Raw genomic sequence first — 21,310 nt, 5'->3', positions numbered from 1 at the left:
AGAGAGAGAGAGAGAGAGAGAGAGAGAGAGAGAGAGAGAGAGATCAATTGTAGGGGCCCTGAAGATAGCCACATGTCTGTCTTGTAAATCTATGGCTTCAAGTGACAGGCCCAGTCCTGGCAGCCCTGCTGTCTAGAACCCTGGGGCTCTGACTTTGCAGCAGAAGCTGCATTCTCTGGAGCACCATAGCCAGGTTTGTGCAAGCACTACAACTAAAGTATGTGACTCCTAGTGTGTGATCATAACCAGGCTTGTGTGGGACCCTCAGCCCCAATCATCACAACAATAGCAAAGGTGGGGGCAGGAGGGGGTATGCAAATCATTTTCATGTAAATACAACTGGTTGTAAATGAGAGGTAAGTTTCTATGGAGTGGTATTGTTGGTCCTTTTGCTTTGTTTTGTTTTGGGGGCCACACATGGCTATGCTCTGTGATAACTCCTGGCAGTGCTGGGAGTTGTTATGGGATGCCAAGGAGGACTGAGCCCACGTCAGCCCTCTGTTAAGGCAAGCTCCTTACCCACTGTACTATCTCTCTGGCCCTCATCTATGGTGGTTTTGTGGTCGCAAAAATCAACAGACTTTTATTTTCTTTGATTTGGGAGCCTCATCTGGTGATGCTCAGGGGTTACTCCTGGCAGTGGTTAAGGGACCATATGGGGTGCCGGGATGGAACTCCAGTCAGCTGCGTGCAAGGCAAGCACCTGACTTGACTCACTGTATTTTCGCTTCAGCACCATCAGCAGCCGACTTTTAAATTCAGGCCAGTGCACATCTCCGATCCAGCCATGGTGTGGCCATTCCCCACCCCACTTAGTCCAGTCAGCATCAGGGCAACCCCAGCAGCCCACTGAGACAGCTGACCCGGACACACAGTGTTCAGCACACCCACACTTACTATAAGGTGCGAAATCTGGAGTCCCCGAAGCAAAGCCACACAGACGTTGGAGAACACAGTGACTCCACCAGCCCAGCGGCTCCTGACAGCACATGTGTTTTTCAGTTTTCAAATGAAATCACTAGAGGCCCAGGAGGTGACTCAAAAAGCTGGAGCACACACTTTGCATGTTGGAATACCTACTGAGCACTACTGGGTGTGTGCACCCCCCCCCCCAAAAAAAAATCCAACCTCAAACCAGGGAGATGACTTCAAGGGCTAGTTTACATACTTTGCATGCAGAAGGCCTGGGTTTGATCCCCAACGTGGTCTCCAGAGTACTCTTGAGAGCAACCCCTGAGCACCAAGCTGGGACTAGCGCCTGAGCCTTGCCAGGGGTGGTCACTTCAGAAGGCAGAAAGACACCAGGAAACAGAATGACATGAGGCCCTGTGTGTGCTCTCTCTATACTAATGGGTAATGCAGTGAATTATTCCCAGGGCTCGAATCTGTGGAAGGTGTTCACTTCTCAGGTATCCTGGAAGACTCTGGAATGTGTCATGCCATCCTCATTCTAGGCTCCAAGGGGTGTGCGAAGACAGGCTGCAGTTCTTATATAAACATGGCCACCCCAAGCCCCTCTGGACCGGCGACCAGGACCCAGGTTGTGCTGGCTTCCTCAGAGCTGCAGTGCATGTGGTGGATGGATCTAGAGATCTTGGCTTGCCAGCATCTTCCAAGTTAAAAGGGATCAAAGAAACCTGGATAAAAATGAGCATCAGTGACTTCCCTCGACAGGAAAACAAATAATGTTTGAAGTATGAGCACCTGGGAACTGGGTGCAGCTTCTAGGATGGAACCACCTCGGGGATTTGAATGGGGAAGAGAAAGAAGGTTTCAAGCTTTTTAATTTTTCTTTTTTTTTTTTTTAAATAATTTTATTGAATCACCATGTGGAGGGTTACATAGTTCTCAGGATTATGTCGGTTATACAATTCTCAAACACCCTTCCCTTCACCAGTGCCCATCTCCCATCACCAACCCCCCCAGTATACCTGCCACCCCCTCCCACCTCCCCAGTCCCCACCCTTGTACATGATAAGTTCCACTTCGTTTATGCCTTATCTCGATTACATTCCACGTTTCAACACACAACTCACTACCATTGTTGGGGTTTCCCCCAAAAAAGGAAAGCAGTCCTATTGCCAAGGAGGCATTTGATAGTTCTCCACTGCTAAGAATATAGAGATATTAAGTCCCGCTGTTTGTTACATAACTTTTCTTTTTCCCCCTTGCCCCGCGCCACCGAGTTCACGCCTGTTTGGTAATCGCCACGCTGCCTGACAAGGGAAAAAAAAACCGAAAAGGATGGTTATTTCCCGTCATCGGCAGGCGTGGGGCTCTGGCTTAGTTGATAGACTAGTAGAGTTTCTGCCAGCAGTTTCTGGAACCGAAGGGCTTGCGCTGGTATCGGCTCCGGCTCGAGATTCCACCAGCGTCCCACTGTTCCATGTACATAATTTTTCCCCTTATATCCCATTCCCACGCCACCAGGTCTGTTTGCTTAATGGACATCACACTATGTTTGACACCACGCCGCGTTTCTTCCCGAGAAAGAAGGATATTTCTTCTCAGCCGGCGTGGGGATATAGCTTAGTTCAGTCTAGAGAGATGGCTACCACTTTGATTGCCTTCAATATTTCAGCAACAGACTTACTATTCTTGTTAGGATCTCCCACAAAAGTCCGACCCATTAAAAAGGGACATATTACATATTGCTGATGCTAAGATGACATTAGGTCGCGCGGCCGCTGTCGCGGCCGCGCGGTTTTGGGTTTCTGTATAAAGTCCAGGAAAAGTACAACCAGAAATATCACTACAAACTTTTACCCTTTTATGGTGCTCATAAGATGGAGAAGCCTAGAGAGAGGCTCGGCGTCTCCATTTTGCGCTCAGGAAAACCTCGGATCCTACGCTGTGCTCAGGGGGGAGGTGTGGAGAGAGAGAGAGGTTAAAAGAATTGGGGGATGCCCGGCTCCCACTGTTTCAGCGCACCGTGGGGTCTCTGGTCCCATGCCGGAATTAGTTCAGTGGGCTGTTCGGAGTCCAAGAGCGCTTCCTTGGGCTCTTCCATCATGCTCGCTCCGCAGCAGGGTCCAAAGGGAAGCACACGTGGGGGAGGTGGGTTTAAGTATCTATCTGCTGTGGGCGGGGGTCGCCGCCCCCGCCCCCTGGGGCCTCCCGAAAGCGCGCGCGCCTCCCGTTTCAGCTGGGTCGCCGTCACCATTTTGCGCTCAGGAAAACCGCGGATCCTGCGCTGTGCTCAGGGGGGAGGTGTGGAGAGAGAGAGAGGTTAAAAGAATTGGGGGATGCCCGGCTCCCACTGTTTCAGCGCACCGTGGGGTCTCTGGTCCCATGCCGGAATTAGTTCAGTGGGCTGTTCGGAGTCCAAGAGCGCTTCCTTGGGCTCTTCCATCATGCTCGCTCCGCAGCAGGGTCCAAAGGGCTAATTTTTCTTTTTGGGTCACACCTGGCGATGCACAGAGGTTACTCCTGGCTCTATACTCAGGAATTACTCCTGGCGGTGCTCGGGGGACCATATGGGATGCTGGGAATCAAACCCGGGTCAGCTGCATGCAAGGCAAATGCCCTACCTGCTGTGCTCTCACTCCAGCCCTGGTTTCAAACTTTGAGAATAGTGAGAATAGAGAGAATTGAGTGGTGAGGGATGATTGGGGCGAGAGGTGGGCAGTGGTCTGGCACCTCACGTCTCCATAGCCGCAGTGTCTCCTCAGAGAATGGAAACTTAAGCAAGACTGAGCAGGAAGAGCCCAACTCCTCTGGAAGGAACGCTGGGGTGTAGATGGTCAACTAGTCCCACTGTGAGATCTTTGCCCTAAACATGGAAACAGTCTGTTCCTATGGAGGAATCACCCAGAATGTCAGGGCAGAGCTTGTCGTTTCCGAGGGGATATGGTTGGTGACGCTTGCAAGGCAGCTCTGATGATGAATGCTTACGTTTCCCTTATGAGTCTGAGGTGAGAAACACAAACTGCACGGCCAGGCTCATTTCACTTTTGGAAACCTGAGCAGCACCTGGGGGCTTACCTGGGACTCCACAGAGGTGACCATCTGCCGCTCAGCCGGGGTCAGCAATGGCTCTGCCTAAGTCCCCGGGTAATAATTAATACATAGTTTTTGGCTATCATAGGTGCTCAGGTTTATTTGAGTATAATAAGGTCAGCCTCACCAGCTGACATACTGCTGGCAAAACTAGGATTAGTGTCTCGACATTTTATCCCCCCCCCCACCACACACACACACACACACACACACACACACACACACATCACTCATCTAAGCATATGTTCTCCCAGTCATCAAAAGACCTTTATTTCCAAGTTACTGGGTGACATGTGATCCCATATCCTTAGAAAAAGCAAAGCATCGCATCAAACATGAGGTGGACATTTGGGTTGTGTCTTTTATTTTGTTTAGCTCTACTTTCTCAATGATAAGTGCCTCTGAAGTGTATACATATGATTTCAGCAATCATAAACTGTTTCTTTGGTGTCTTGATGTCAAGTCATGTGAAGCCATCTTGTTATTAATAGGATTTAAAACAAAATCTAAAGAAACTGGAACATAGATCGTGTAACTCCACTAATGTGTGATTCTAGCAATGCTAGCTTTCTTAAAAACCTTCCATAAAGGAAATTGACATGCTTTCCACAGCCCTGTAATTAAATAGGCCTGCTGGGAAATCATATACAGTGGTTTATGATTCTTGTGATTAATACCTATCAAGCACAGATGCCCATTTAAGTTGCGTTATCAAAACCAATAATGGCCCAGTTTTGTAATAGGTTAACTCTGCAAAATCACCATTTGCCTTCACCACAATCTTTTATCTCATCACTAGCCTTTCCTTTTAAATGACACTCTTTTGTGTGTTAGCTCATTTTGAGTCATGAATTGCCAACATATGGAGCCATTAACCAAGAAATAGCCTAGTGCCTTCCCTGGTTAGCAGAAATGGAGTTGAAAATTTAGCCCCTTGGTATCATTACTGCAGTTCTCTCTCTGACGGGAAGAAAATCAAATTTCAAGTTCTTCCCGCTTTCCTTATGCCTTTCACAGTAAATTTCAAAGTGTGGCGGTAGGCAGATTGGAAAAGCAATTTTTAAACTCAGAAATTAAATTAAACCAAGAGGCATGGTATACTTCTAGTTCAAATAGTATTTCTTCCCAAAAGAGCTCCCCGGTTAGGGCAATGATAATTACAGTATTTTTCAGGAAAATTCAAGTTCCTTCGTGAGCTAAGGCAGATAATAGAATACATTGATTGACTTATTTTAGAGATGCCTCACCTGAAAGAAAATGACCATCACTAAAGTCCCGTGAGTGTGTGTGTGTGTGCGTGTGCGCATGTGCACTTGTGCCCGTTCTTGGGAGAGAGATGTATAGAATTGGGCATTAACACAGTACTTTCTCAATTCTTTTCAGTTGGAGTTTGCAAGGACAAGGAACTTAGTCAATGGTCAGCAACTAGTTCAATAAACTTTCCCCCTTAGAACAGAAAAATTTGGCCATTCAAAAGAATGTGTTTTATTGCAAAGATAAGTTTAGATTTTTGCCACCCTTAAAGAAGTGTGCTAATCATCTCACTGATTAATGCCTTTTTTCTTCTTGTTTCCACAAAGACCTTTGCTGAGGGCAATGTATAGATAAGTTTTTGCCCCCAGGAGGTGAGGAGCGGAGCCCCTTGAGAAAAGGCCCAGAGGGCTCCTGGCCTGGCCAGAAAGCTGAGGCTTAAGCAGAGTTCAGAATTGGGGAAAGTTTCAGCCTATTTTGACCCTCTGGAAACCAGCCTGGCATTGCAAGGCTGCTCTCCCCCTTCTCAAACAGCCCCAAGGGAAGCATAAGCTCTATCTCAAAATGGATCTTTTCTGCCCTGAGTGAGCTGGACTAGGCAGTGACTTGTGGGGTGCTAACAACAGACTGTCTTTGTGGGGGTACTTCCTACACTAAACCAAATAGGTTTGGTGTGAGGACCGAGATCCCTGATCATGGGGGCTTAAGTGTTGCACAGGTGCTGTGTCTAATACCACCCCCCCCCCTGCACCCCCCTTGACTGCCCCCTGCTCACCACCTGTCCCTCCCTCTTTTCTGGCACACACAGTCTAAAAGTAGATGCACAGCAGGTATGCAAAGATGAGAATCAGGACCAGCTGGACCTGAGGGCCTGAGCACCGAGCCCGCCTTGCTGAGCATATTGTAGCACGCTCAGATGAGAGCCTTTCGGGGTGGGCCCGCAGGCCAGCAGCTCAGAAACTGTAAAATTACTTCGTCCTTCAAACCAGATTACCAAGTCATTCTGTAGCAAAATCATGCAGACCTTGAGCGCTCTGCCTTGTTCCCCTAAAGCCCTGTACTTGCTGCCAAGTCTCGGCTTTAACTTTCTGGAAGATTCACCACATCGTGCATTTCAAGGAAATCAGTAGTCGCAGCCTCTCCTCTTCGCTGCTTGATAAGAATTCAGTTCACTGCCTATAATTCTTAACTTTTCTTTCTGTCTGTTTTCTTTCTCCTTTAGGGGAATCCCTATCTTTCAGGGGTTTTGTTTAGTTTTGTTTCTTGGGGGGAGGGTGGGAAGTCACACCCGGTGGTACACAGGGTCTATTTCTGGCTCTGTAGTTCATAGTCGCTCCTGCTGGTGCCTCCTGCAGGCCCCCAGGCGCCAGGAATTGGACTCAGGCCTCCTACATGCAAAGCGTGCCTCGTGTTGGGCCGGACAGTTGAGCTCTTTCTCCTCCTGAGTCCATGTATTTTTGTCCTCATGGTCAGAGTATGTCCACCACAGAGCCAAAACACACAGGTACCTCAAGGTCAGACCCTGGAGGATAGGGCCCACACTGTTTGGCAGGCATGCATTCTTATCTAAATTCATCTAAACCCGCAGGAATGCCCTGCAAACTGGGTCAAGGTATGGTCTGCAAAGCTGACCATTGTCCCTTGTCCCCCCCCCCCAGAGGCCAATGATGGGGCCACTCCGGAGGAAAAGGTCACTCTTCCTACTGGCAGGTGTGTTGCTTGTAGATATCAGCGTTGGCAAACCCCCATGATGATTTTCCCATCCTTCTCTGTGGACATTCTGCTTTTCTAGTTTCACTTCTGGGAAATTGGCCAGCTTTTCAAGGACTGGGTAGAGAACAAAATAAATATTTGTAGGTAGTGCATAAGAAAAACGAATAAGGTGGAGGTTAGACCTCTGCACACCCTAAGAAGCAGAATAGCCTTATCGTTGCCTTTCAGAGATCTAAAAGTGACTAACTTGAGAGATCCACAAGGCTGATTTTACAAGTTTACTCCTCCCCCACGCCGCCCCCACCGTGTGCGCGCGCGCGCGCGCGCGCGTGTGTGTGTGTGTGTGTGTGCGCGCGCGCGTGTGTTAGGGTTGAGGGGAGGAGTCGGACAAAGTGTCCAAACTTTAAAACAAAATCCAGTTTGAGTAACCGAAAATGTGAACGTCAAGTTTCCTCCTTTGGTACTTAATTAAGGTCGGAACCGAACCGTGCCAGAAAAGTGTTTGCTTGAAAACGGGCCCTGGAGAACCTCTCTTTCCATTTATTTACTTGCGAGTGTGATTGTTTTCGGTCTTACGAGACTCCATGGCAAGAGGGAGCTGCTCTTCATTCATCTGCTCCACATGCGGGGTAGACTGAGTCCGCGCGGGAGCCCCCGGGAGAGGCGGCTGGTGTCCGGGGCGCGCGCTGGAGCGGACGGTCCTGGGGCCGATGCTTCCCCTCCCGGGCCGGGAGCGGCGGGCGCGCGCCGCGGGGCTGGGCGAGCCCCATCACCTGTTGGGGCCCGGCGGCGCGCGGGCAGGGCTGGCCGGAGCTCAGGCCGGCTGTCCTCCGGGCCGGCGTCGCGGGCGCGCGCCCGAGCCCAGACGGACAGACAGACGGACGCACGGACGGACGCACGGACGCGGGGAGGCCCGGGCGCTGGAATGCCGCGTCCTGGGGCCCGAGCGACCGCGCCCGGGAGTGGAGACTAAAGTTTGGGGTGGGGTTTCACACCGTCCCCTCCTCCCCCGCTCCCCCGCACCCCCCACCCCCGGGGCCCCCCTTGCAGGCGCGTTCTGGGAGCTCCCGGGACGGCGCTCAGAAGTTTAAAGGGCGGCGCGCGGAGCTGGAGCCGGGGCCGGGACAATGGAAGCCAAGGAGAGCCCGAAATGTGAGCCGCGCCCGCCCTGCCCCGCGGACGGCAGGCACCGGCACGGTGAGTTCCAGGCGCGTTCCAGCGTGGAGTGACGGGGACGCGTGGCCCTGGCCCGCGCCTGCTTTTTTTTTTTTTTTTTAAACTGGAGACGGGGCGCGTGGCCGAGGGACCAGCCTGTTGGGTGGAGGTGGGGGAGGTGGCGGGGAGCGCGCTGCGTTTCTCGGGGTGGACTCCTGCGGCAGGAGTTGCGCAAGGCGCGAAAGAAGTGGCGTGGCGATGTCACTGTTGCAGCTCGGCGAGCCGTCGGCGTGTGCGGGACCCGAGGCGGTGACCGACGTCTCGCTTTGCACTGCTCGCCCGACACGCGCGCCTGGCCTGGGCTCGGGAAGGAGCTGGCGTTCCTGCAGATCTCTCTCCCCCGCCCCAGGAAGGCAGGGTTTCCATTCATTGGTCGGGGGTGGCGGGGTCGTTCTCCAGGCAAATGCATGGGGGATGCGAGTTCGGGCCTCAAAAAAAGAAAGAAATCTCTCGGAGTTGAGCGGCCCGGGCTTTGGGCTTGTTTTCTTTTGCAGAACAGCGCAGCGGGGGCGCGCGCTTCTTTGGGAGGGCGGGCATGGAACTCCCGAAGCTTCTGTCCCTTTGAGTTGCAGCGTTGGGACTTCTCAGACCATTGTGATCGCTGCTCCGGTCGGGGGCCGCCGTTTCCTTTGAATTGTGTTTCTAACAGACTTGTCTTTTCCTTAAGGGATTTCCAGACGTTTCTTACTGTTCCAACCGAAGTTTCACAGTGGGGTTGGCTGGAGAAAGGACCCTGCCCTCCCAATGTCTGTCTGATGTCCGGGCTGTCCCTAGAATATCCCAGAGGCAGCGTGTCGTTAAAGCGGGGCTCCCCCAGCACCCCCTCCCAGCCTTTCCCAGTTTTGAGAGGGGCGGGTTAGGAACCCCGAGGCGGTGCCTGCTGACGGCTGTGCGTGGGAGTGGCGAGTATGCACTTGGGAGAAGGTGTGTGTCTTTTAAAAAAAATGGCTAAAGGGAAGTAACACATGACTCATCCGCACTGAAAATGCAAAACTAAGCCAGACAGAAGAAAATGTAATTACAACGGGATGGCTACTACCCCCAGCCCCTCCAGTGAATAGGAAGAAACTTAAGCTCAGTAAACCTCAAGGAATCCCGGAGATTTACAATCTTCTTTGCCGGTTCATCTGTGTTTGTGCCTCCAAAACAGACCGTTCTCCTGGTCGGTGGATGCTGCAGGAGATAAGACTTCTCTTCCCCTCTCTTTTACTGCGCCCCCACCCCCAATCCTGGCTCCCAGCAGGAATTTAGCCTCTGGGCCTCAGTTGAAATAAATAAATGACTCAGAATCTAAAGGGACAGTTAGAACAGAACTAATTTAAGAGTTAGCTTTCCAAAGACCACCAAAGTTCAAAGATGTTTCAGAGACTGGAGATCCGGAGTGGGGGCAGAGGGGCGGGTCACTATTCATTTATGCATTTATTCATTCATTCGGAGAATATTGAGTCTCTTCTCTAGTAGACACTGGAGCAGCAAACAGTTATCTAAAATGAGTTGCCTTCATTGAATTCATATTCTAAAAGCCACATTTGGGGGTGGCAGAGACAATGAACTAATAAATAAAATAATGAAGTATGTTAGAAGTATGTTCAAATAAAGAAGTATGTTAGGCAGGTTGATTTAGTAAAGAAGAACAACAAATGGATTTTGAGTGTAAGTATAGCCCATGTTTGGGATATACTTATGCTAATTTTTTTAAAATCTGAAACTCAAATGTAAGTGGGCATCTTATAATTTATTGAGCAACTACAATACATAAAAGTAAGACTGTGGGGGAAGTAAGGCAGGGAAAAGGAATAGAGCGTATGGGGGAGGGAATGAGGGGAGACTGGTAGTAGTATCAGGGAGGGCTTTTCTGAGGGGATGTCTGGACATGCTTTTTTTTTTTTTGCTTTTCTTGGGTCACACCTGGCGATGCACATGGGTTACTCCTAGCTCTGCACTCAGGAATTACCCCCTGGTGGTGCTCAGGGGACCACATGGGATGCTGGGAATCGAACCAGGGTCAGCTGTGTGCAAGGCAAATGCCCTACCCGCTGTGCTATGGCTCCAGCCCCTGGACATGCATTTGAAAGAGATCAGGGAGGTAGTAACAAAAAAAAATAGTTTGTTTTTTTTAATAATAAAAGCAATACTTGGGCCAGAGAGAGCACACAGTTTAAGGCACTTTCTTGCATGTCGCTCACCCTGGTTCAATCCCCGGTGACACATGGTGCCTGAGCATCAGTGGGTACAGCCCTGGAGGACTCAGAGTACTGTAGGGTGTAACCCTGGAGGCCCCCTAATCCCAGGCACTGCAGGGCCAGATCTCGGGTCCCTACACTGAATGCCTAAACCGACTGGCCAAAAATTGCTGGGACCCTAGACCTCTGGAGCACTGCTTGGCAGCCCAATTAAAAAAACAACACACAAGCTCGTAGGAAAAGCCTGGGACGGAAGAGCTTGGGAAATAAACGCCAGCTAGACCTCCTAGTACCTGTGACACTGGGACCTTGGACTTTATTTTGAGGAGATGCCAGTTGCTGGCAGGTCTGAGTCTCTGACTGGGAAGCACTGGGCACTGTCTGGAGAATAAGCCAACTCGGGCGGGAAAGGGCAGAGAGCGCAGTTAGACATATTCCTCCAGTACAGCAGACCAGGAAAAACACCAGGGTCCAGAGAGACAGTACAAGGTTAAGGCACTATTGACCTTGCACACAGCTAACCTAGGTTCGATCTCTGGTACCACATGAGTCCTGCTACATATATCCTGAGCTCTGCCAGGAGTAAGCCCTGAATGCAGAGTCAAGAGTAAGCCATGAGCACTGGAGGTGTGGTCCCCAAACCAAAAGAAAAGGAAAAAGGGAGGGGAGGAGGGAGGGAGGAAGAAAGAAAGGAAGGGATGGAGGGAGGAAGGAAGGAAGGATGATTATTAGGGGACCTCAGGAGTAGCTGGGTGGCTAAGCATCTGCTTTGCAGCTGTGAGACCATGGTTTTTATTCCTGCTCTGTCCCGACACATGGATCCTGGTCCTCGCTGCTCTGCTCTCTGGGACCCCCCGTGCTGTAAGTGCACGAGCTTCAGCACACAGCCCAGTGGTGCTTGAACTCCAGAACTGAGATGTGTGACCTCCAGCGAGTGCTGTAATTCAATGCCCTGTAGACACTGGCCAGGAGTGCAACTCCAAGCAAGCACTACCACCAGAAAGCAGCCGAACACCACAAGGGGATGATCCTCATCTGGCCCCAAGCATGCGTGCGACAGTAACAATAGCAACAGAGGGAAGTGGGGTGTGGGGAGAAAGGGTCCTCGCTTGGAAACGGCAGCAGTTAGAGCATGAGGGAGTCTAGCGAATGGATCAAGGCCAGGCCAAGAGAATCTGGAGAGGGCTGGGAAGTGGGATACAAGGAGAAACGGCAGCTGTGGCTTGGGCAGCGTGGAGAGTGGAGTTGTCGTTACCTGCAAGGGATGGCATTTGAGAGGAGTGATGAGAGGGTGGAAGGGTGTGGAAAGAGGGGCAGCAGCAACGTTTAGGATGGAGCCAGCCAGGAGGGACGGTGAAGGTGAGTCCACTCAGATCTGCTGAGACAGGGTCTGTATGCCGAAGGGAAGATGGAGAGGTCTGTCCTGGATACCTGAGGCCGGGGAACTCAAGGGTCTGACTGGATCTAGCTTGGAGGGACACAGGGATCCTGCTTGGATTTCTGAGATCCTGTTCACAGAGGGAATTGATGCTAGGAGGATCCAGTTCTTTAGTCTCCAGACGGAGGACCACACTGGATTCCCCCCACCCCCCATCGCATCCTGAGACCACATATCTGGTCTTGCCACGCTCACTCATTACTGTTTGTGTGGATTTATCTGGTCCCCTCCCACCTCCAAACGCAGTGTGGCACTTCCCAGCAGAGACGGTGCCGTCTTCATCCTTCCATCCCCCCAGCCCCACACCTCACAGAATGCCCGGCACGCAGAAGTCAGGCGCTCAGTCAAAAATGAGCTGACCCCAAGCTAATCATCTTACCCCGGGGATGATTTTGAGCTTATCCATCTCCGGGCAATAAGGACCCCCTGGCTGATCATGAAAGTTAGCATACCGCTGGAGAGAGTCTGGAGAGTGAAAGGGAACACTAGAAATAATTTCCTTGGGGAACAGTTATAACCTGGAACGCCTGGCAAGCCGGGCCATATGGTCCTCAAAAACAAACATGAATATGTGCTTCCATGGTTCAAGGGCGGGCTGCTCGTGAGCTGCAGCGTGACCGCAACTGCCTAGGGCAACTTGGTTTGGGGATGAATATTTGTTCATTTGTTCAGGGTCACACCAGGCCATGTTTAGGGGCTTCTTTCACCTCGGTGTTCAGGCTTGCTCCCATGGTGCTGGGTATCATCCCTCCTGGGTGCTCAGGGAACTTTGCAGTGTCGTGAAGTGAATCCAGGCCTCCCGTGTGCAAAGAAAGCATGAACTCAGCCTATTGAATCGTTTGTCACATCTACTGTTCGTTGAATGTGAATCCAACTCTTTGATGTTCCCTTGGAAGTCTTGGTGTCTTCAGAGGGTCCTGGGGAGGGGTTTCCTTTGGGTGCCCGTGTCTGCCGGAGCCAACACTGTCTCTGTTACTATGATGAGTGGAGGTTGAGCCCTGGGGTGAGATACTTGCACGCATGCCCACCAGGAGCCACCCTCTGTAGTTGTGGTACCCACTGGGGGTGGTATACTCAGTTGAAATGCTCAGGAGATCACAAACATCTGTGTGATAGCTCTGGGATCCAGGTAACGTTAGCTGCTGGGATTGAATCAGAATTGTGGGGTGGTATCAAGGATCAAACTCAAAGCCTCATGCTGGCAAGGGCAGGGACCTGAGTCTCGGGGCAGGTGAGGTGTTGCCAGCCACCTGCTTGCACCGTAGTGGTTTAAGATCAGTTAGGATTTGCTATGGTGGTCATCATTTTGCACATACAACTTTAGCAAATAAATGCATTGTACACCTTAAGCTGACATCACATTATGTGTCAGTTCCATTCCAAGGAACCTGAAAAATTTAAAAGGAGTTTTGGCAGCACATACCCTCCTCAACCCCCGACCAGCCCTGGTGTAAGTCTGGAAAGTGGCAGGCACTCAGGTCTTTGCTCAGACAAATGTCTCCTCCATAATTGCCCCATCAGTCTCTGTCACTTATTCTGTTTTCTCCTTCAGAGCCTGGGTCATTTAGTGACATTTATGTTATAGATTATTTGTTGGCCTCTAATGATATGGATTTTCCACAAGGTAGGGAATGAAGTCTCCGGGTTGCCGCTTCACTTTGTCTCCTTTTTTCTGGGTCCGGAACTGACGATCAATAAATATCTGTGTGAATGAATGAATCCATCAACTCCCCAGCACTCGATCTGCGCCTCTGGTGTTGAGCCCTCTGATATTAACAAGGTGGTTGTAAAACGGGAGGCCCTCGGGGTCCCTAACAGAATGTGAGATTTATATTAATCAGAATGATTGCTATAGCAGTCCCCTCATCTTCAGGGTTGAGCATAATTGAGATTAATTTCTGGGACATGATGGAATGTGCAGAATCCTGGCCAGGTGGTTCTTCTGGGTGGCCCACCTCAGGGCTGACCCCGGGAGCCAGACTCCTGTCTGGTCACCTCGACTTTCCCAAGGCCGTGGTTTCCATTTAGTCAGCCAAGAAGAAAAAAGAACGTTGTAGAGGATTATTTAAGAGTCCTGGTGCAGGACTGGTGGCCCGATGGCCACAGAGGCCAGATTAAAGGAAAAGGCAGGCGCCCCCGGTGGGCAGTGAGGGATGCTCTGCTGAGAATATTCACACAGACCTGCTGTTTGCCGCTTGCTCGATCCTGCCGCCACCGCCCAACAGCCACCCTTCCGCTGCATTCTTAGGCAAAGGGAGTGTCCAGGCATAACAGCCAGCTCCCTGGAAGCCACCAACCGGAAGTGGGGGACTCCTTCCAATGGGGCCACTGCCAGGGATGAAATCTCTGCAGTCTCAGGAAATCACCCTGGAGAACAGGCGTGGAGTGATGCACGGCCCCAAGCGCCTCGTCACCACGCCCCCTGCCTTCCAGCCTGGATAAGCCCAGCTGTGGCAGGAAGCAGTGCTGGCCACCCTGGCTCCTGGCTGCAGGGTCATGGGGTCCCTTTTGCATTGCCCTCCCAGGCTCCCGAAGTCCTCTGCCTCCTGCGAGCCACCCCAGCCCTTGCTTTGCCCTTCTTGTTCTTCGTGCAACCTCTGTAGACCAGCGTGGGAGAAGAGTCTCTCCGAGGGGGCCGGCAGCTGGCCAGGGTTCCATCCTGGCTCCACACACAGAGCCTTGTCTGGCTGCAGTGCAGCGTGAGAACCCCACACCGGGTGCTGGGTGCAAGCACCCAGCCTAGCGCATGGACCCCTTTGAGCACTGAGACTGAAAAGTGCTCGAACACAGCTGCAGGGGCGAGCCCGGTGAGCACCTGAGTGAGCCCCTTTAGGGTGTGCAGCCCTGGCCTTGCAGTATAAGGACAAAAGGGGGGAGGGGAACAAAAACACGGAAAGAGCCTCTTGATAGCCCTGCCTCAGCAGCCCCATTTCTGCAGGCGGTGCTGGAGGCTCAGGTGGGGCTGGAGTGTTTCTTTTTTGCTGTTTTGTTTAGGGGCCACACCTGTAGGTGTTCAGCGCTTCTCCTTCTCCTCCTTCTCCTCCTTCTTCTCCTTCTTCTCCTTCTTCTCCTTCTCCTTCTCCTTCTCCTTCTCCTTCTCCTTCTCCTTCTCCTTCTCCTTCTCCTCCTCCTCCTCCTCCTTCTCCTCCTCCTCCTCCTCCTCCTCCTCCTCCTCCTCCTCCTCCTCCTCCTCCTCCTCCTCCTCCTCCTCCTCCTCCTTCTTCTTCTTTTTTTAAGGGGGGTTCTCACCCAGTGATGCTCAGGGGTTAGTCCTGGCTCTGCACTCAAGGAATCACTCCTGGAGGTGCTTGGAAGACCAGATGGGATGCTGGGGATCGAACCCGGGTCGGCAGCATGTTACCCTACAGGCTATACTATTGTACTCGCCCCGGGGAGTATTTCTGGCTCTGCCTTAGGCATCACTCCTGGCAGGGCTTGGGGGTAATATACGGGATGCGGGGATCGAACCCAGATCACCCTGTGCAAGGCATGCACCCTATCTGCTGTGCTGCCTCCCCATTCCCAGAGCAAGGGAGCTCTATAACAGTGCTCAGGGCTGTGTGGTGTGGGGAGGAGCATTGGACAAGGGACACTGGCCGCCTTGTCTCACACGGCTTCCCAGAATAGCCGTATCGACACACCCGTATGTCAGTGTTAATACCAAAGTCCTTTTCAGACAAGAAATAGGATTGTGTGTTCCTCTGCCCGGGACCCGAGAAATCGGGGGGGTCTGGGCTCGGTCCCCAGGGCTGGGAATTGTGGCGCGCCCTGGTCTGCCTGTGCCCTCTCTTGTTAGTTTCTGTCTCTGCGTACTTTTCCCACCTGTCTGAAAGCCCCCATTGTCCTCCCGTTCCTGCAAGGATGGGTGACCCCCTCTCCTGCGGGCTGGGAGTGGGCAGCTCTGGGTGCCCTCCCACCCCCAGGAAAGAGCGTGCACGAGTGTTCTGGAGGCTCCATGTGGGAAGGGGTGTAGGGTGGTTATGGGGTCACCTCAGTGGAGCAGGGACAGAAGGACTTGGAGACAGATGGAGCCTGGGGGCAGGGAGGGGACCTCGGCCAGCAGCGGGCTCAGCCTGCCCTGCGACCTTGCTGCAGGCGTCTCTTCCAACCTGGTTAAGCAACGGGAGATCCTTGGAGGAAGCCGTGGATAAAGGAGGGAAAGTCACGTGGGGCTGATGCAGCCTTCCTAGAGCCAGTGGGTTAGAGACGAGGGGGTCGGAAAGCAGGTAAAGGCCCCGGGTTGTGTCCACCAGCTGCTGGGGACCCCCCCGCCCACCACACACAGCCTCCTTGCCCCAGAGAGCTTCTTGCCTCCAGCGCCCTTGCTCTGGTTGTCTTGACCTCTTCCGAGGAGCCTTGAATGAAACAAAATAGCTCTTGTGAGTCTGTGTGAAGCAGAACAGGACTTTCTGTGCCTGCTGGCATTTGAGATGGGTCACGGCTTCCATGTGGAACCAAAGGGTTCTATACCCAGTTGTTTCTGGGCAAAGAAGCGGGACTGGCGTTGCTTTTGGAGGAGCTGGTTCATACTTAAACCCCGGATAGGGGCTGGAGAGATAGCACAGCGGGTAGGGCGTTTGCCTTGCACGCGGCCGACCCGGGTTCAAATCCCAGCATCCCATATGGTCCCCCTGAGCACCGCCAGGGGTAATTCCTGAGTGCATGAGCCAGGAATGACCCCTGTGCATTGCCGGGTGTGACCCAAAAAGCAAAAAAAAAAAAAAAAACCCCGGGCACAGCTGGACTTACAACCCCCTAGTGATGTTTGATCCTCTGTTGATTTGAGAGACTCAAATCCAGAATCTTCAAATAGTGGATCTCCTTCTCTGCCCATAACTTTTATTTGTTTAGGGGCCACACCTGGCCTTGCTCAGGGGCTACTCCTGGCTCTGTGCTCAGGAATTACTCCTGGCAAGCTCCGGGAAGCTGGGGCTCGAACCTGAGTCAGTTGCAGGCAGAGCAGGCACCTTACCCACTACATTATCTCTCCAGCCCCTGCTCATAACTTTTGTTTGTTTGGAGACCATACCTGGGATATTCATGGTGTAGGGGACTATGCCAGACCGGTACTCAGGGATTACTGTCCACAGTGCTCAGGGATTGATCATGTGGTGCCAGGGATCAAACCACAAATCTAACTCAGTCTCCCACAGGCAGAACTTACCCTCCGGCCCTTGGAACTCTCCTCCAGTCCCTGCACAGAACTTTCAAACATGTAAATTTGCTCTTACTGGACACTTCAAAGATTCAGGGTAAACGTAAAGACTTTGGAGCCAGAGACTGCATCTCTGCTGTGGCCGTGCCATCCTCCTCTGGTGGGGACGAGGAGGCAGAGAGAGAGCAAATGGTTTGCTCGGAGTCCAGGACTGAAGGCCGACCCCTGGGAACCCAGTCCCTTGTCTTCCAGGGAACTTCGTGGACAGGACCACCTTGTTTTACAGCTGTAACACCAGTTAAGAACTGCCCTCCTGCAAGGAGGGATTAGTCCACAATTTTGGAAGCCTGCCTCAAGTGCAGGGGGGAAAGGCAGTTGGGATGGAGAAGGGACCACAATGGCAGTGATAGTTGGAAATGATCACTCTGGGCAGGAACTGCGTGCTGAAAGTAGGGAGAGGAACAAACTTGAGAACCTCTCAGTATCTGTGTTGCAGACCATAGTGGAGAGACAGAGAGAGAGACAGAGAGAGAGAGAAAGACAGAGAGAGACAGAGACAGAGAGACAGAGAGAGAGAGAGGGAGAGAGGGAGGAAGAGACAGACAGAGACAAAGATAGAGACAGAGACAGGCAGAGAGACAGAGAGAGAGAGGGAGAGAGGGAAAGAGGGAGGAAGAGACAGACAGAGACAAAGATAGAGACAGAGACAGGCAGAGAGACAGAGACAGAGAGACAGACAGAGACAGAGACAAAGAGAGAGAGAGGGAGGGAGGGGGAGAGAGGGGAGAGAAGGAAAGTGTCTACCATATAATAGGAGGAGGATGGGACAGGAGGATGGGACAGGAGAGAATGCACTGGTGGAGGGAAGGGTGTTGGATCATTGTATGACTGAAACTTGATCGTGAACAGCTTTGCAATTGTATACATGGTGACTCAATTAAAAAAATACAAATTTTAAAAAAAGAAGAAGAATGTCTGCCCTCTTCCAGGACCTGACCCTCTCCGAAATGTTCCTTCCTTGCTCTTCCTGTTCTGGGAACAGGAGGAGGAAGAGCGAGTAGATGACTCCCAAGGTTAGCACCCGTGCCCGGCATGCACAGGGAACCGAGTTGAACCCTCAGAGCTTCATGACTCCCCAAGCATTAACTGCACTGGGAAGATCCTCCCTTGCAAACAATAAGGAAGCACCTCCCTTTTCTGAGCTGGACTATTCCCACTGGACACCCGGTCCATCAGCCACTGGGAATGAAGGGAGAGTCCCTGCTCTTACCCTCCACCCTAAGCATTGGCAGTGCCAGCCTCTGATCAGGGCGTAAAGTCAAGTCCCTCAAAGGTGTCCGGGTCAAGGTCTTCAAATCGTGGCCCCTCTCTGCCCTCACCTTGTGCATTTTGCTATAGATCAAGTCCATGTGAATAGACCATTTTAGACTGACTCTGCATCTATACTGTGCACTGCTCACAGTACTGTTGCTTGGTTTCTGCCTAGGGGGGAGGAGGAAACACACAACATAATATTTTGAGTGGTTCCCATGATGACTATGGTAGCTACTTTTGATCTCAAAGATAAAACAAATGTTTCAGATCTCAGGATGAAACAAAGGTTTCAGAAATCACCTGCCAATGTTCACATTTAAAAAAAAAATTCTGAAAGCCAAATGAAACTGCAATTAAAAAGAAATAATCTGTCTTGGGAGGGAGTTCGCTTTTCTCTAATTACAGGAGGGTGAGTGGGAGGCCTGCAGACTCGTCAGGCCAGCGGGCTTGTTTGGAAGAACCTTGGTAAAGAGTCAGAAATAGCAGTGTGCTGCTGTCACCTTTTTATCCCCAAAGTGCAGTTTTGGATTTAAAAAAAAAAAAAAAAAAAAACCTTCTTTGGATGGTTGATAGTTTTCCTTTCTTCTGGTTTCCAAAATAAAACCCACCAAGTTACATTCAGACCTTAACAGCTGCCATAAACCCTCTTGGGCTTCTCAGTAAATGAGATTTCTATTTACTGTGAAATCATTAATTGTGAACTCTATTATTATTAATTTTTTTTTTTTGTCTCAGAACAAGGGAAAGGCAACCTGCATGTCACATCATTAGAAGATGCAGAATGTCGCAGAACCAAGGAACGCCTTTCTAATGGGAACACTCGCGCTTCCGGGCCCCGGCCTTCCCGCAACATCCCACGGAGACACACGCTAGGGGGCCCCCGAAGTTCCAAAGAAATCCTGGGAATGCAAACATCTGAGATGGATCGGAAAAGGGAAGCGTTCCTGGAACATCTAAAGCAGAAGTACCCCCACCATGCCACTGCCATCATGGGCCACCAGGAGAGGCTGAGGGATCAGGTAGGACTGCGTGTTCCTGTCATCCTGCAGGGCTCAGGCTTGAGTGACCTCAGGCCAGAGCCGGGCCATGTGCAGTGTCGCTGGAGGCGCTTTGCCTGCGTGTTGTTCCAGATCTGCCTTGGCTTCAGAGAGAAGAGCCCCTGAAAGTCCCCAGGGCCAACCCAAGGGTATCTAAAATACATGCAAAGGGGCAGGAGAGCTAGGACTTCGGATCAGGCGCTTTCCTTGCACACAGCTGACCTGTGTTCCACTCTTGGGATGCAGATGTTTCCCTGAGTGATGTCAGAAGTGATCTTTTAGTGCAGAGCCAGGAGTTAGCCTGAGTGTGACTAAATAAAACTCCAGTAAAATTCTAATCATCATCATCATCATGTGCAGGCAATAGAGGCCAAGTGTGGCTCAGTGGTAAGGGGCACGTTTTGCATGCTAGAGACTTGGGTTCAATTCCTGATGCTGAAAAAAAAATTTTTTAATGTGCATGTAAGGAGGGTTCTTAATGGACTGGGCAAAGCTTGGCACCTGCTTCCGTGCCTCCTGGCACAGTGAGATCCTAGCACAGTGAATAAATGAATGGATGCAGCCTAGCCACGATTTCATGCTGAAGTAATGTACAGAGGTAGAAACGGATGCTTAAAAAAGCAGAAATTATGCCACTCCACCCTCTTTTTTCTTTTTTTTTTTAATTTGTGTGCTTGGCGTTCTGTCTCCTGTCACGTATTTACTCAGGTAATCTTGACAGCCTCACAGCTGTCACCAATGGGGGCTGGAGAGGGCTTCAATGTCTGAGCTGTCTCCAACTGTATAGCAGGCTGTATAGAGTATTTGGGGATCACCAGCAATAGAACGCCTTCACTGCTGACCTTACACTCCTGTTCTCAGATTGATCTTTGAGGATGAAGGACATGGGGAAGGAAGCCGAGAGAGCATTTAACTATACCCACAGTTGGGGCCGGCCGTGATTGAGCAGCAGCCTGATTAGTTATCGAAGCGATGTCTAAGTAACTCAGCGTCTGATCATCCATGCGGGTGGATATCAGCATCAACCAGGATAATCTAAATCCACACCTTCCTCTCAGGCTCACTTTCTCCCTGAGGTGTTACCTTGTCTCCTACGCAATCTTGATCAGCATGCCTTGATCAGCATGTCTAGAATGTGATCTGTACTCTGTGTGTACCAGTTTGGTTCACTTTACCAAAAGGCACAACCCAGAACCAGAGAAAAGAAGCAGAAATTCTGGTTGATGCAGACAGGAGAGGATTTCTTCTTCAGTGACTGAGAAAGGATCCTTGTTTCAAGTATATGTAGAAAATCGATTTTTAAAGTATTTTAAATGTAGTTCTTTTCTTTCTCTCCCCCAGTTTTATCTAGACTTGATTGGCATAGAGCCCAAACATTCGTACTTCCTGCTGATTGGAGGAGTACTTATCCACTTCAGTATTGGAACATTGTCATGAGGCATGTTTAAAAACAAGTCACTTTGGGGGATCAGGAGGTACAGGGAAGCCCTTTTAGTGCAAAGGACTGGTGCACGGGATTTAGATGGGACCTCTTAGTTTCTTGTGTTTTTTTTTTTTTTTTTTTTTTTTTTTGCTTTTTTGGTCACACCCAGCAATGCTCAGGGGTTACTCCTGGCTCTGCGCTCAGGAATTATTCCTGGCGGGACTCAGGGAACCATATGGGAATCGAACTTGGGTTGCCCGAGTGCAAGGCAAACGCCCTACCTGCTGTGTTATCGCTCCAACCCCCCTCTCATTTTCTTTTCCAGCATTGTCTAGTCCCCCCAGTACTGCTGTGAGTGACCTCCAAATACCAAGCCAAAATTTGCCTCCATGCACCATCAGGTGTGGGTTACCCTCCCCAAATAAGCCCCAAAATTATGATGGGGGAGCTACTCCCAGCAGTGCTGGCAGATGGCATGCAGTGCTGGAGCTTGACTGGCAGGCTTACCATGTCTTCTGCTGTTTGGGCCACATGCCTAGCGTGTCGCCATATTTTCTCCAAAGCAGTTCAGATGGAGGAAGC

At 51.1% G+C, this 21,310-nt stretch overlaps 1 protein-coding gene across 8 annotated transcripts in view; it reads left to right on the top strand.

The window, feature by feature from the left end:
* The window catches only part of KIAA1217 (KIAA1217 ortholog), a 735,067-nt gene that overhangs the window by 421,131 nt on the left and 292,626 nt on the right, over window positions 1-21,310 (top strand). For 2 of the 8 annotated variants that reach the window (XM_055117898.1, XM_055117897.1), the window contains exons 1-2: window positions 8,024-8,160; window positions 19,004-19,287. In XM_055117898.1, coding sequence (XP_054973873.1) covers window positions 8,091-8,160; window positions 19,004-19,287 — 354 coding nt within the window. In that variant the 5' untranslated portion in view covers window positions 8,024-8,090. Of the gene's footprint in view, window positions 1-8,023; window positions 8,161-19,003; window positions 19,288-21,310 lie in introns of those variants that run through there. The other 6 variants (XM_055117904.1, XM_055117905.1, XM_055117899.1 and 3 more) reach the window with 4 other exon arrangements.

The sequence above is a fragment of the Sorex araneus genome, chromosome 9, assembly GCF_027595985.1.
Source record: "Sorex araneus isolate mSorAra2 chromosome 9, mSorAra2.pri, whole genome shotgun sequence".
Taxonomy (NCBI): domain Eukaryota; kingdom Metazoa; phylum Chordata; class Mammalia; order Eulipotyphla; family Soricidae; genus Sorex; species Sorex araneus.
This window is presented reverse-complemented; position numbering and strand designations above follow the sequence as displayed.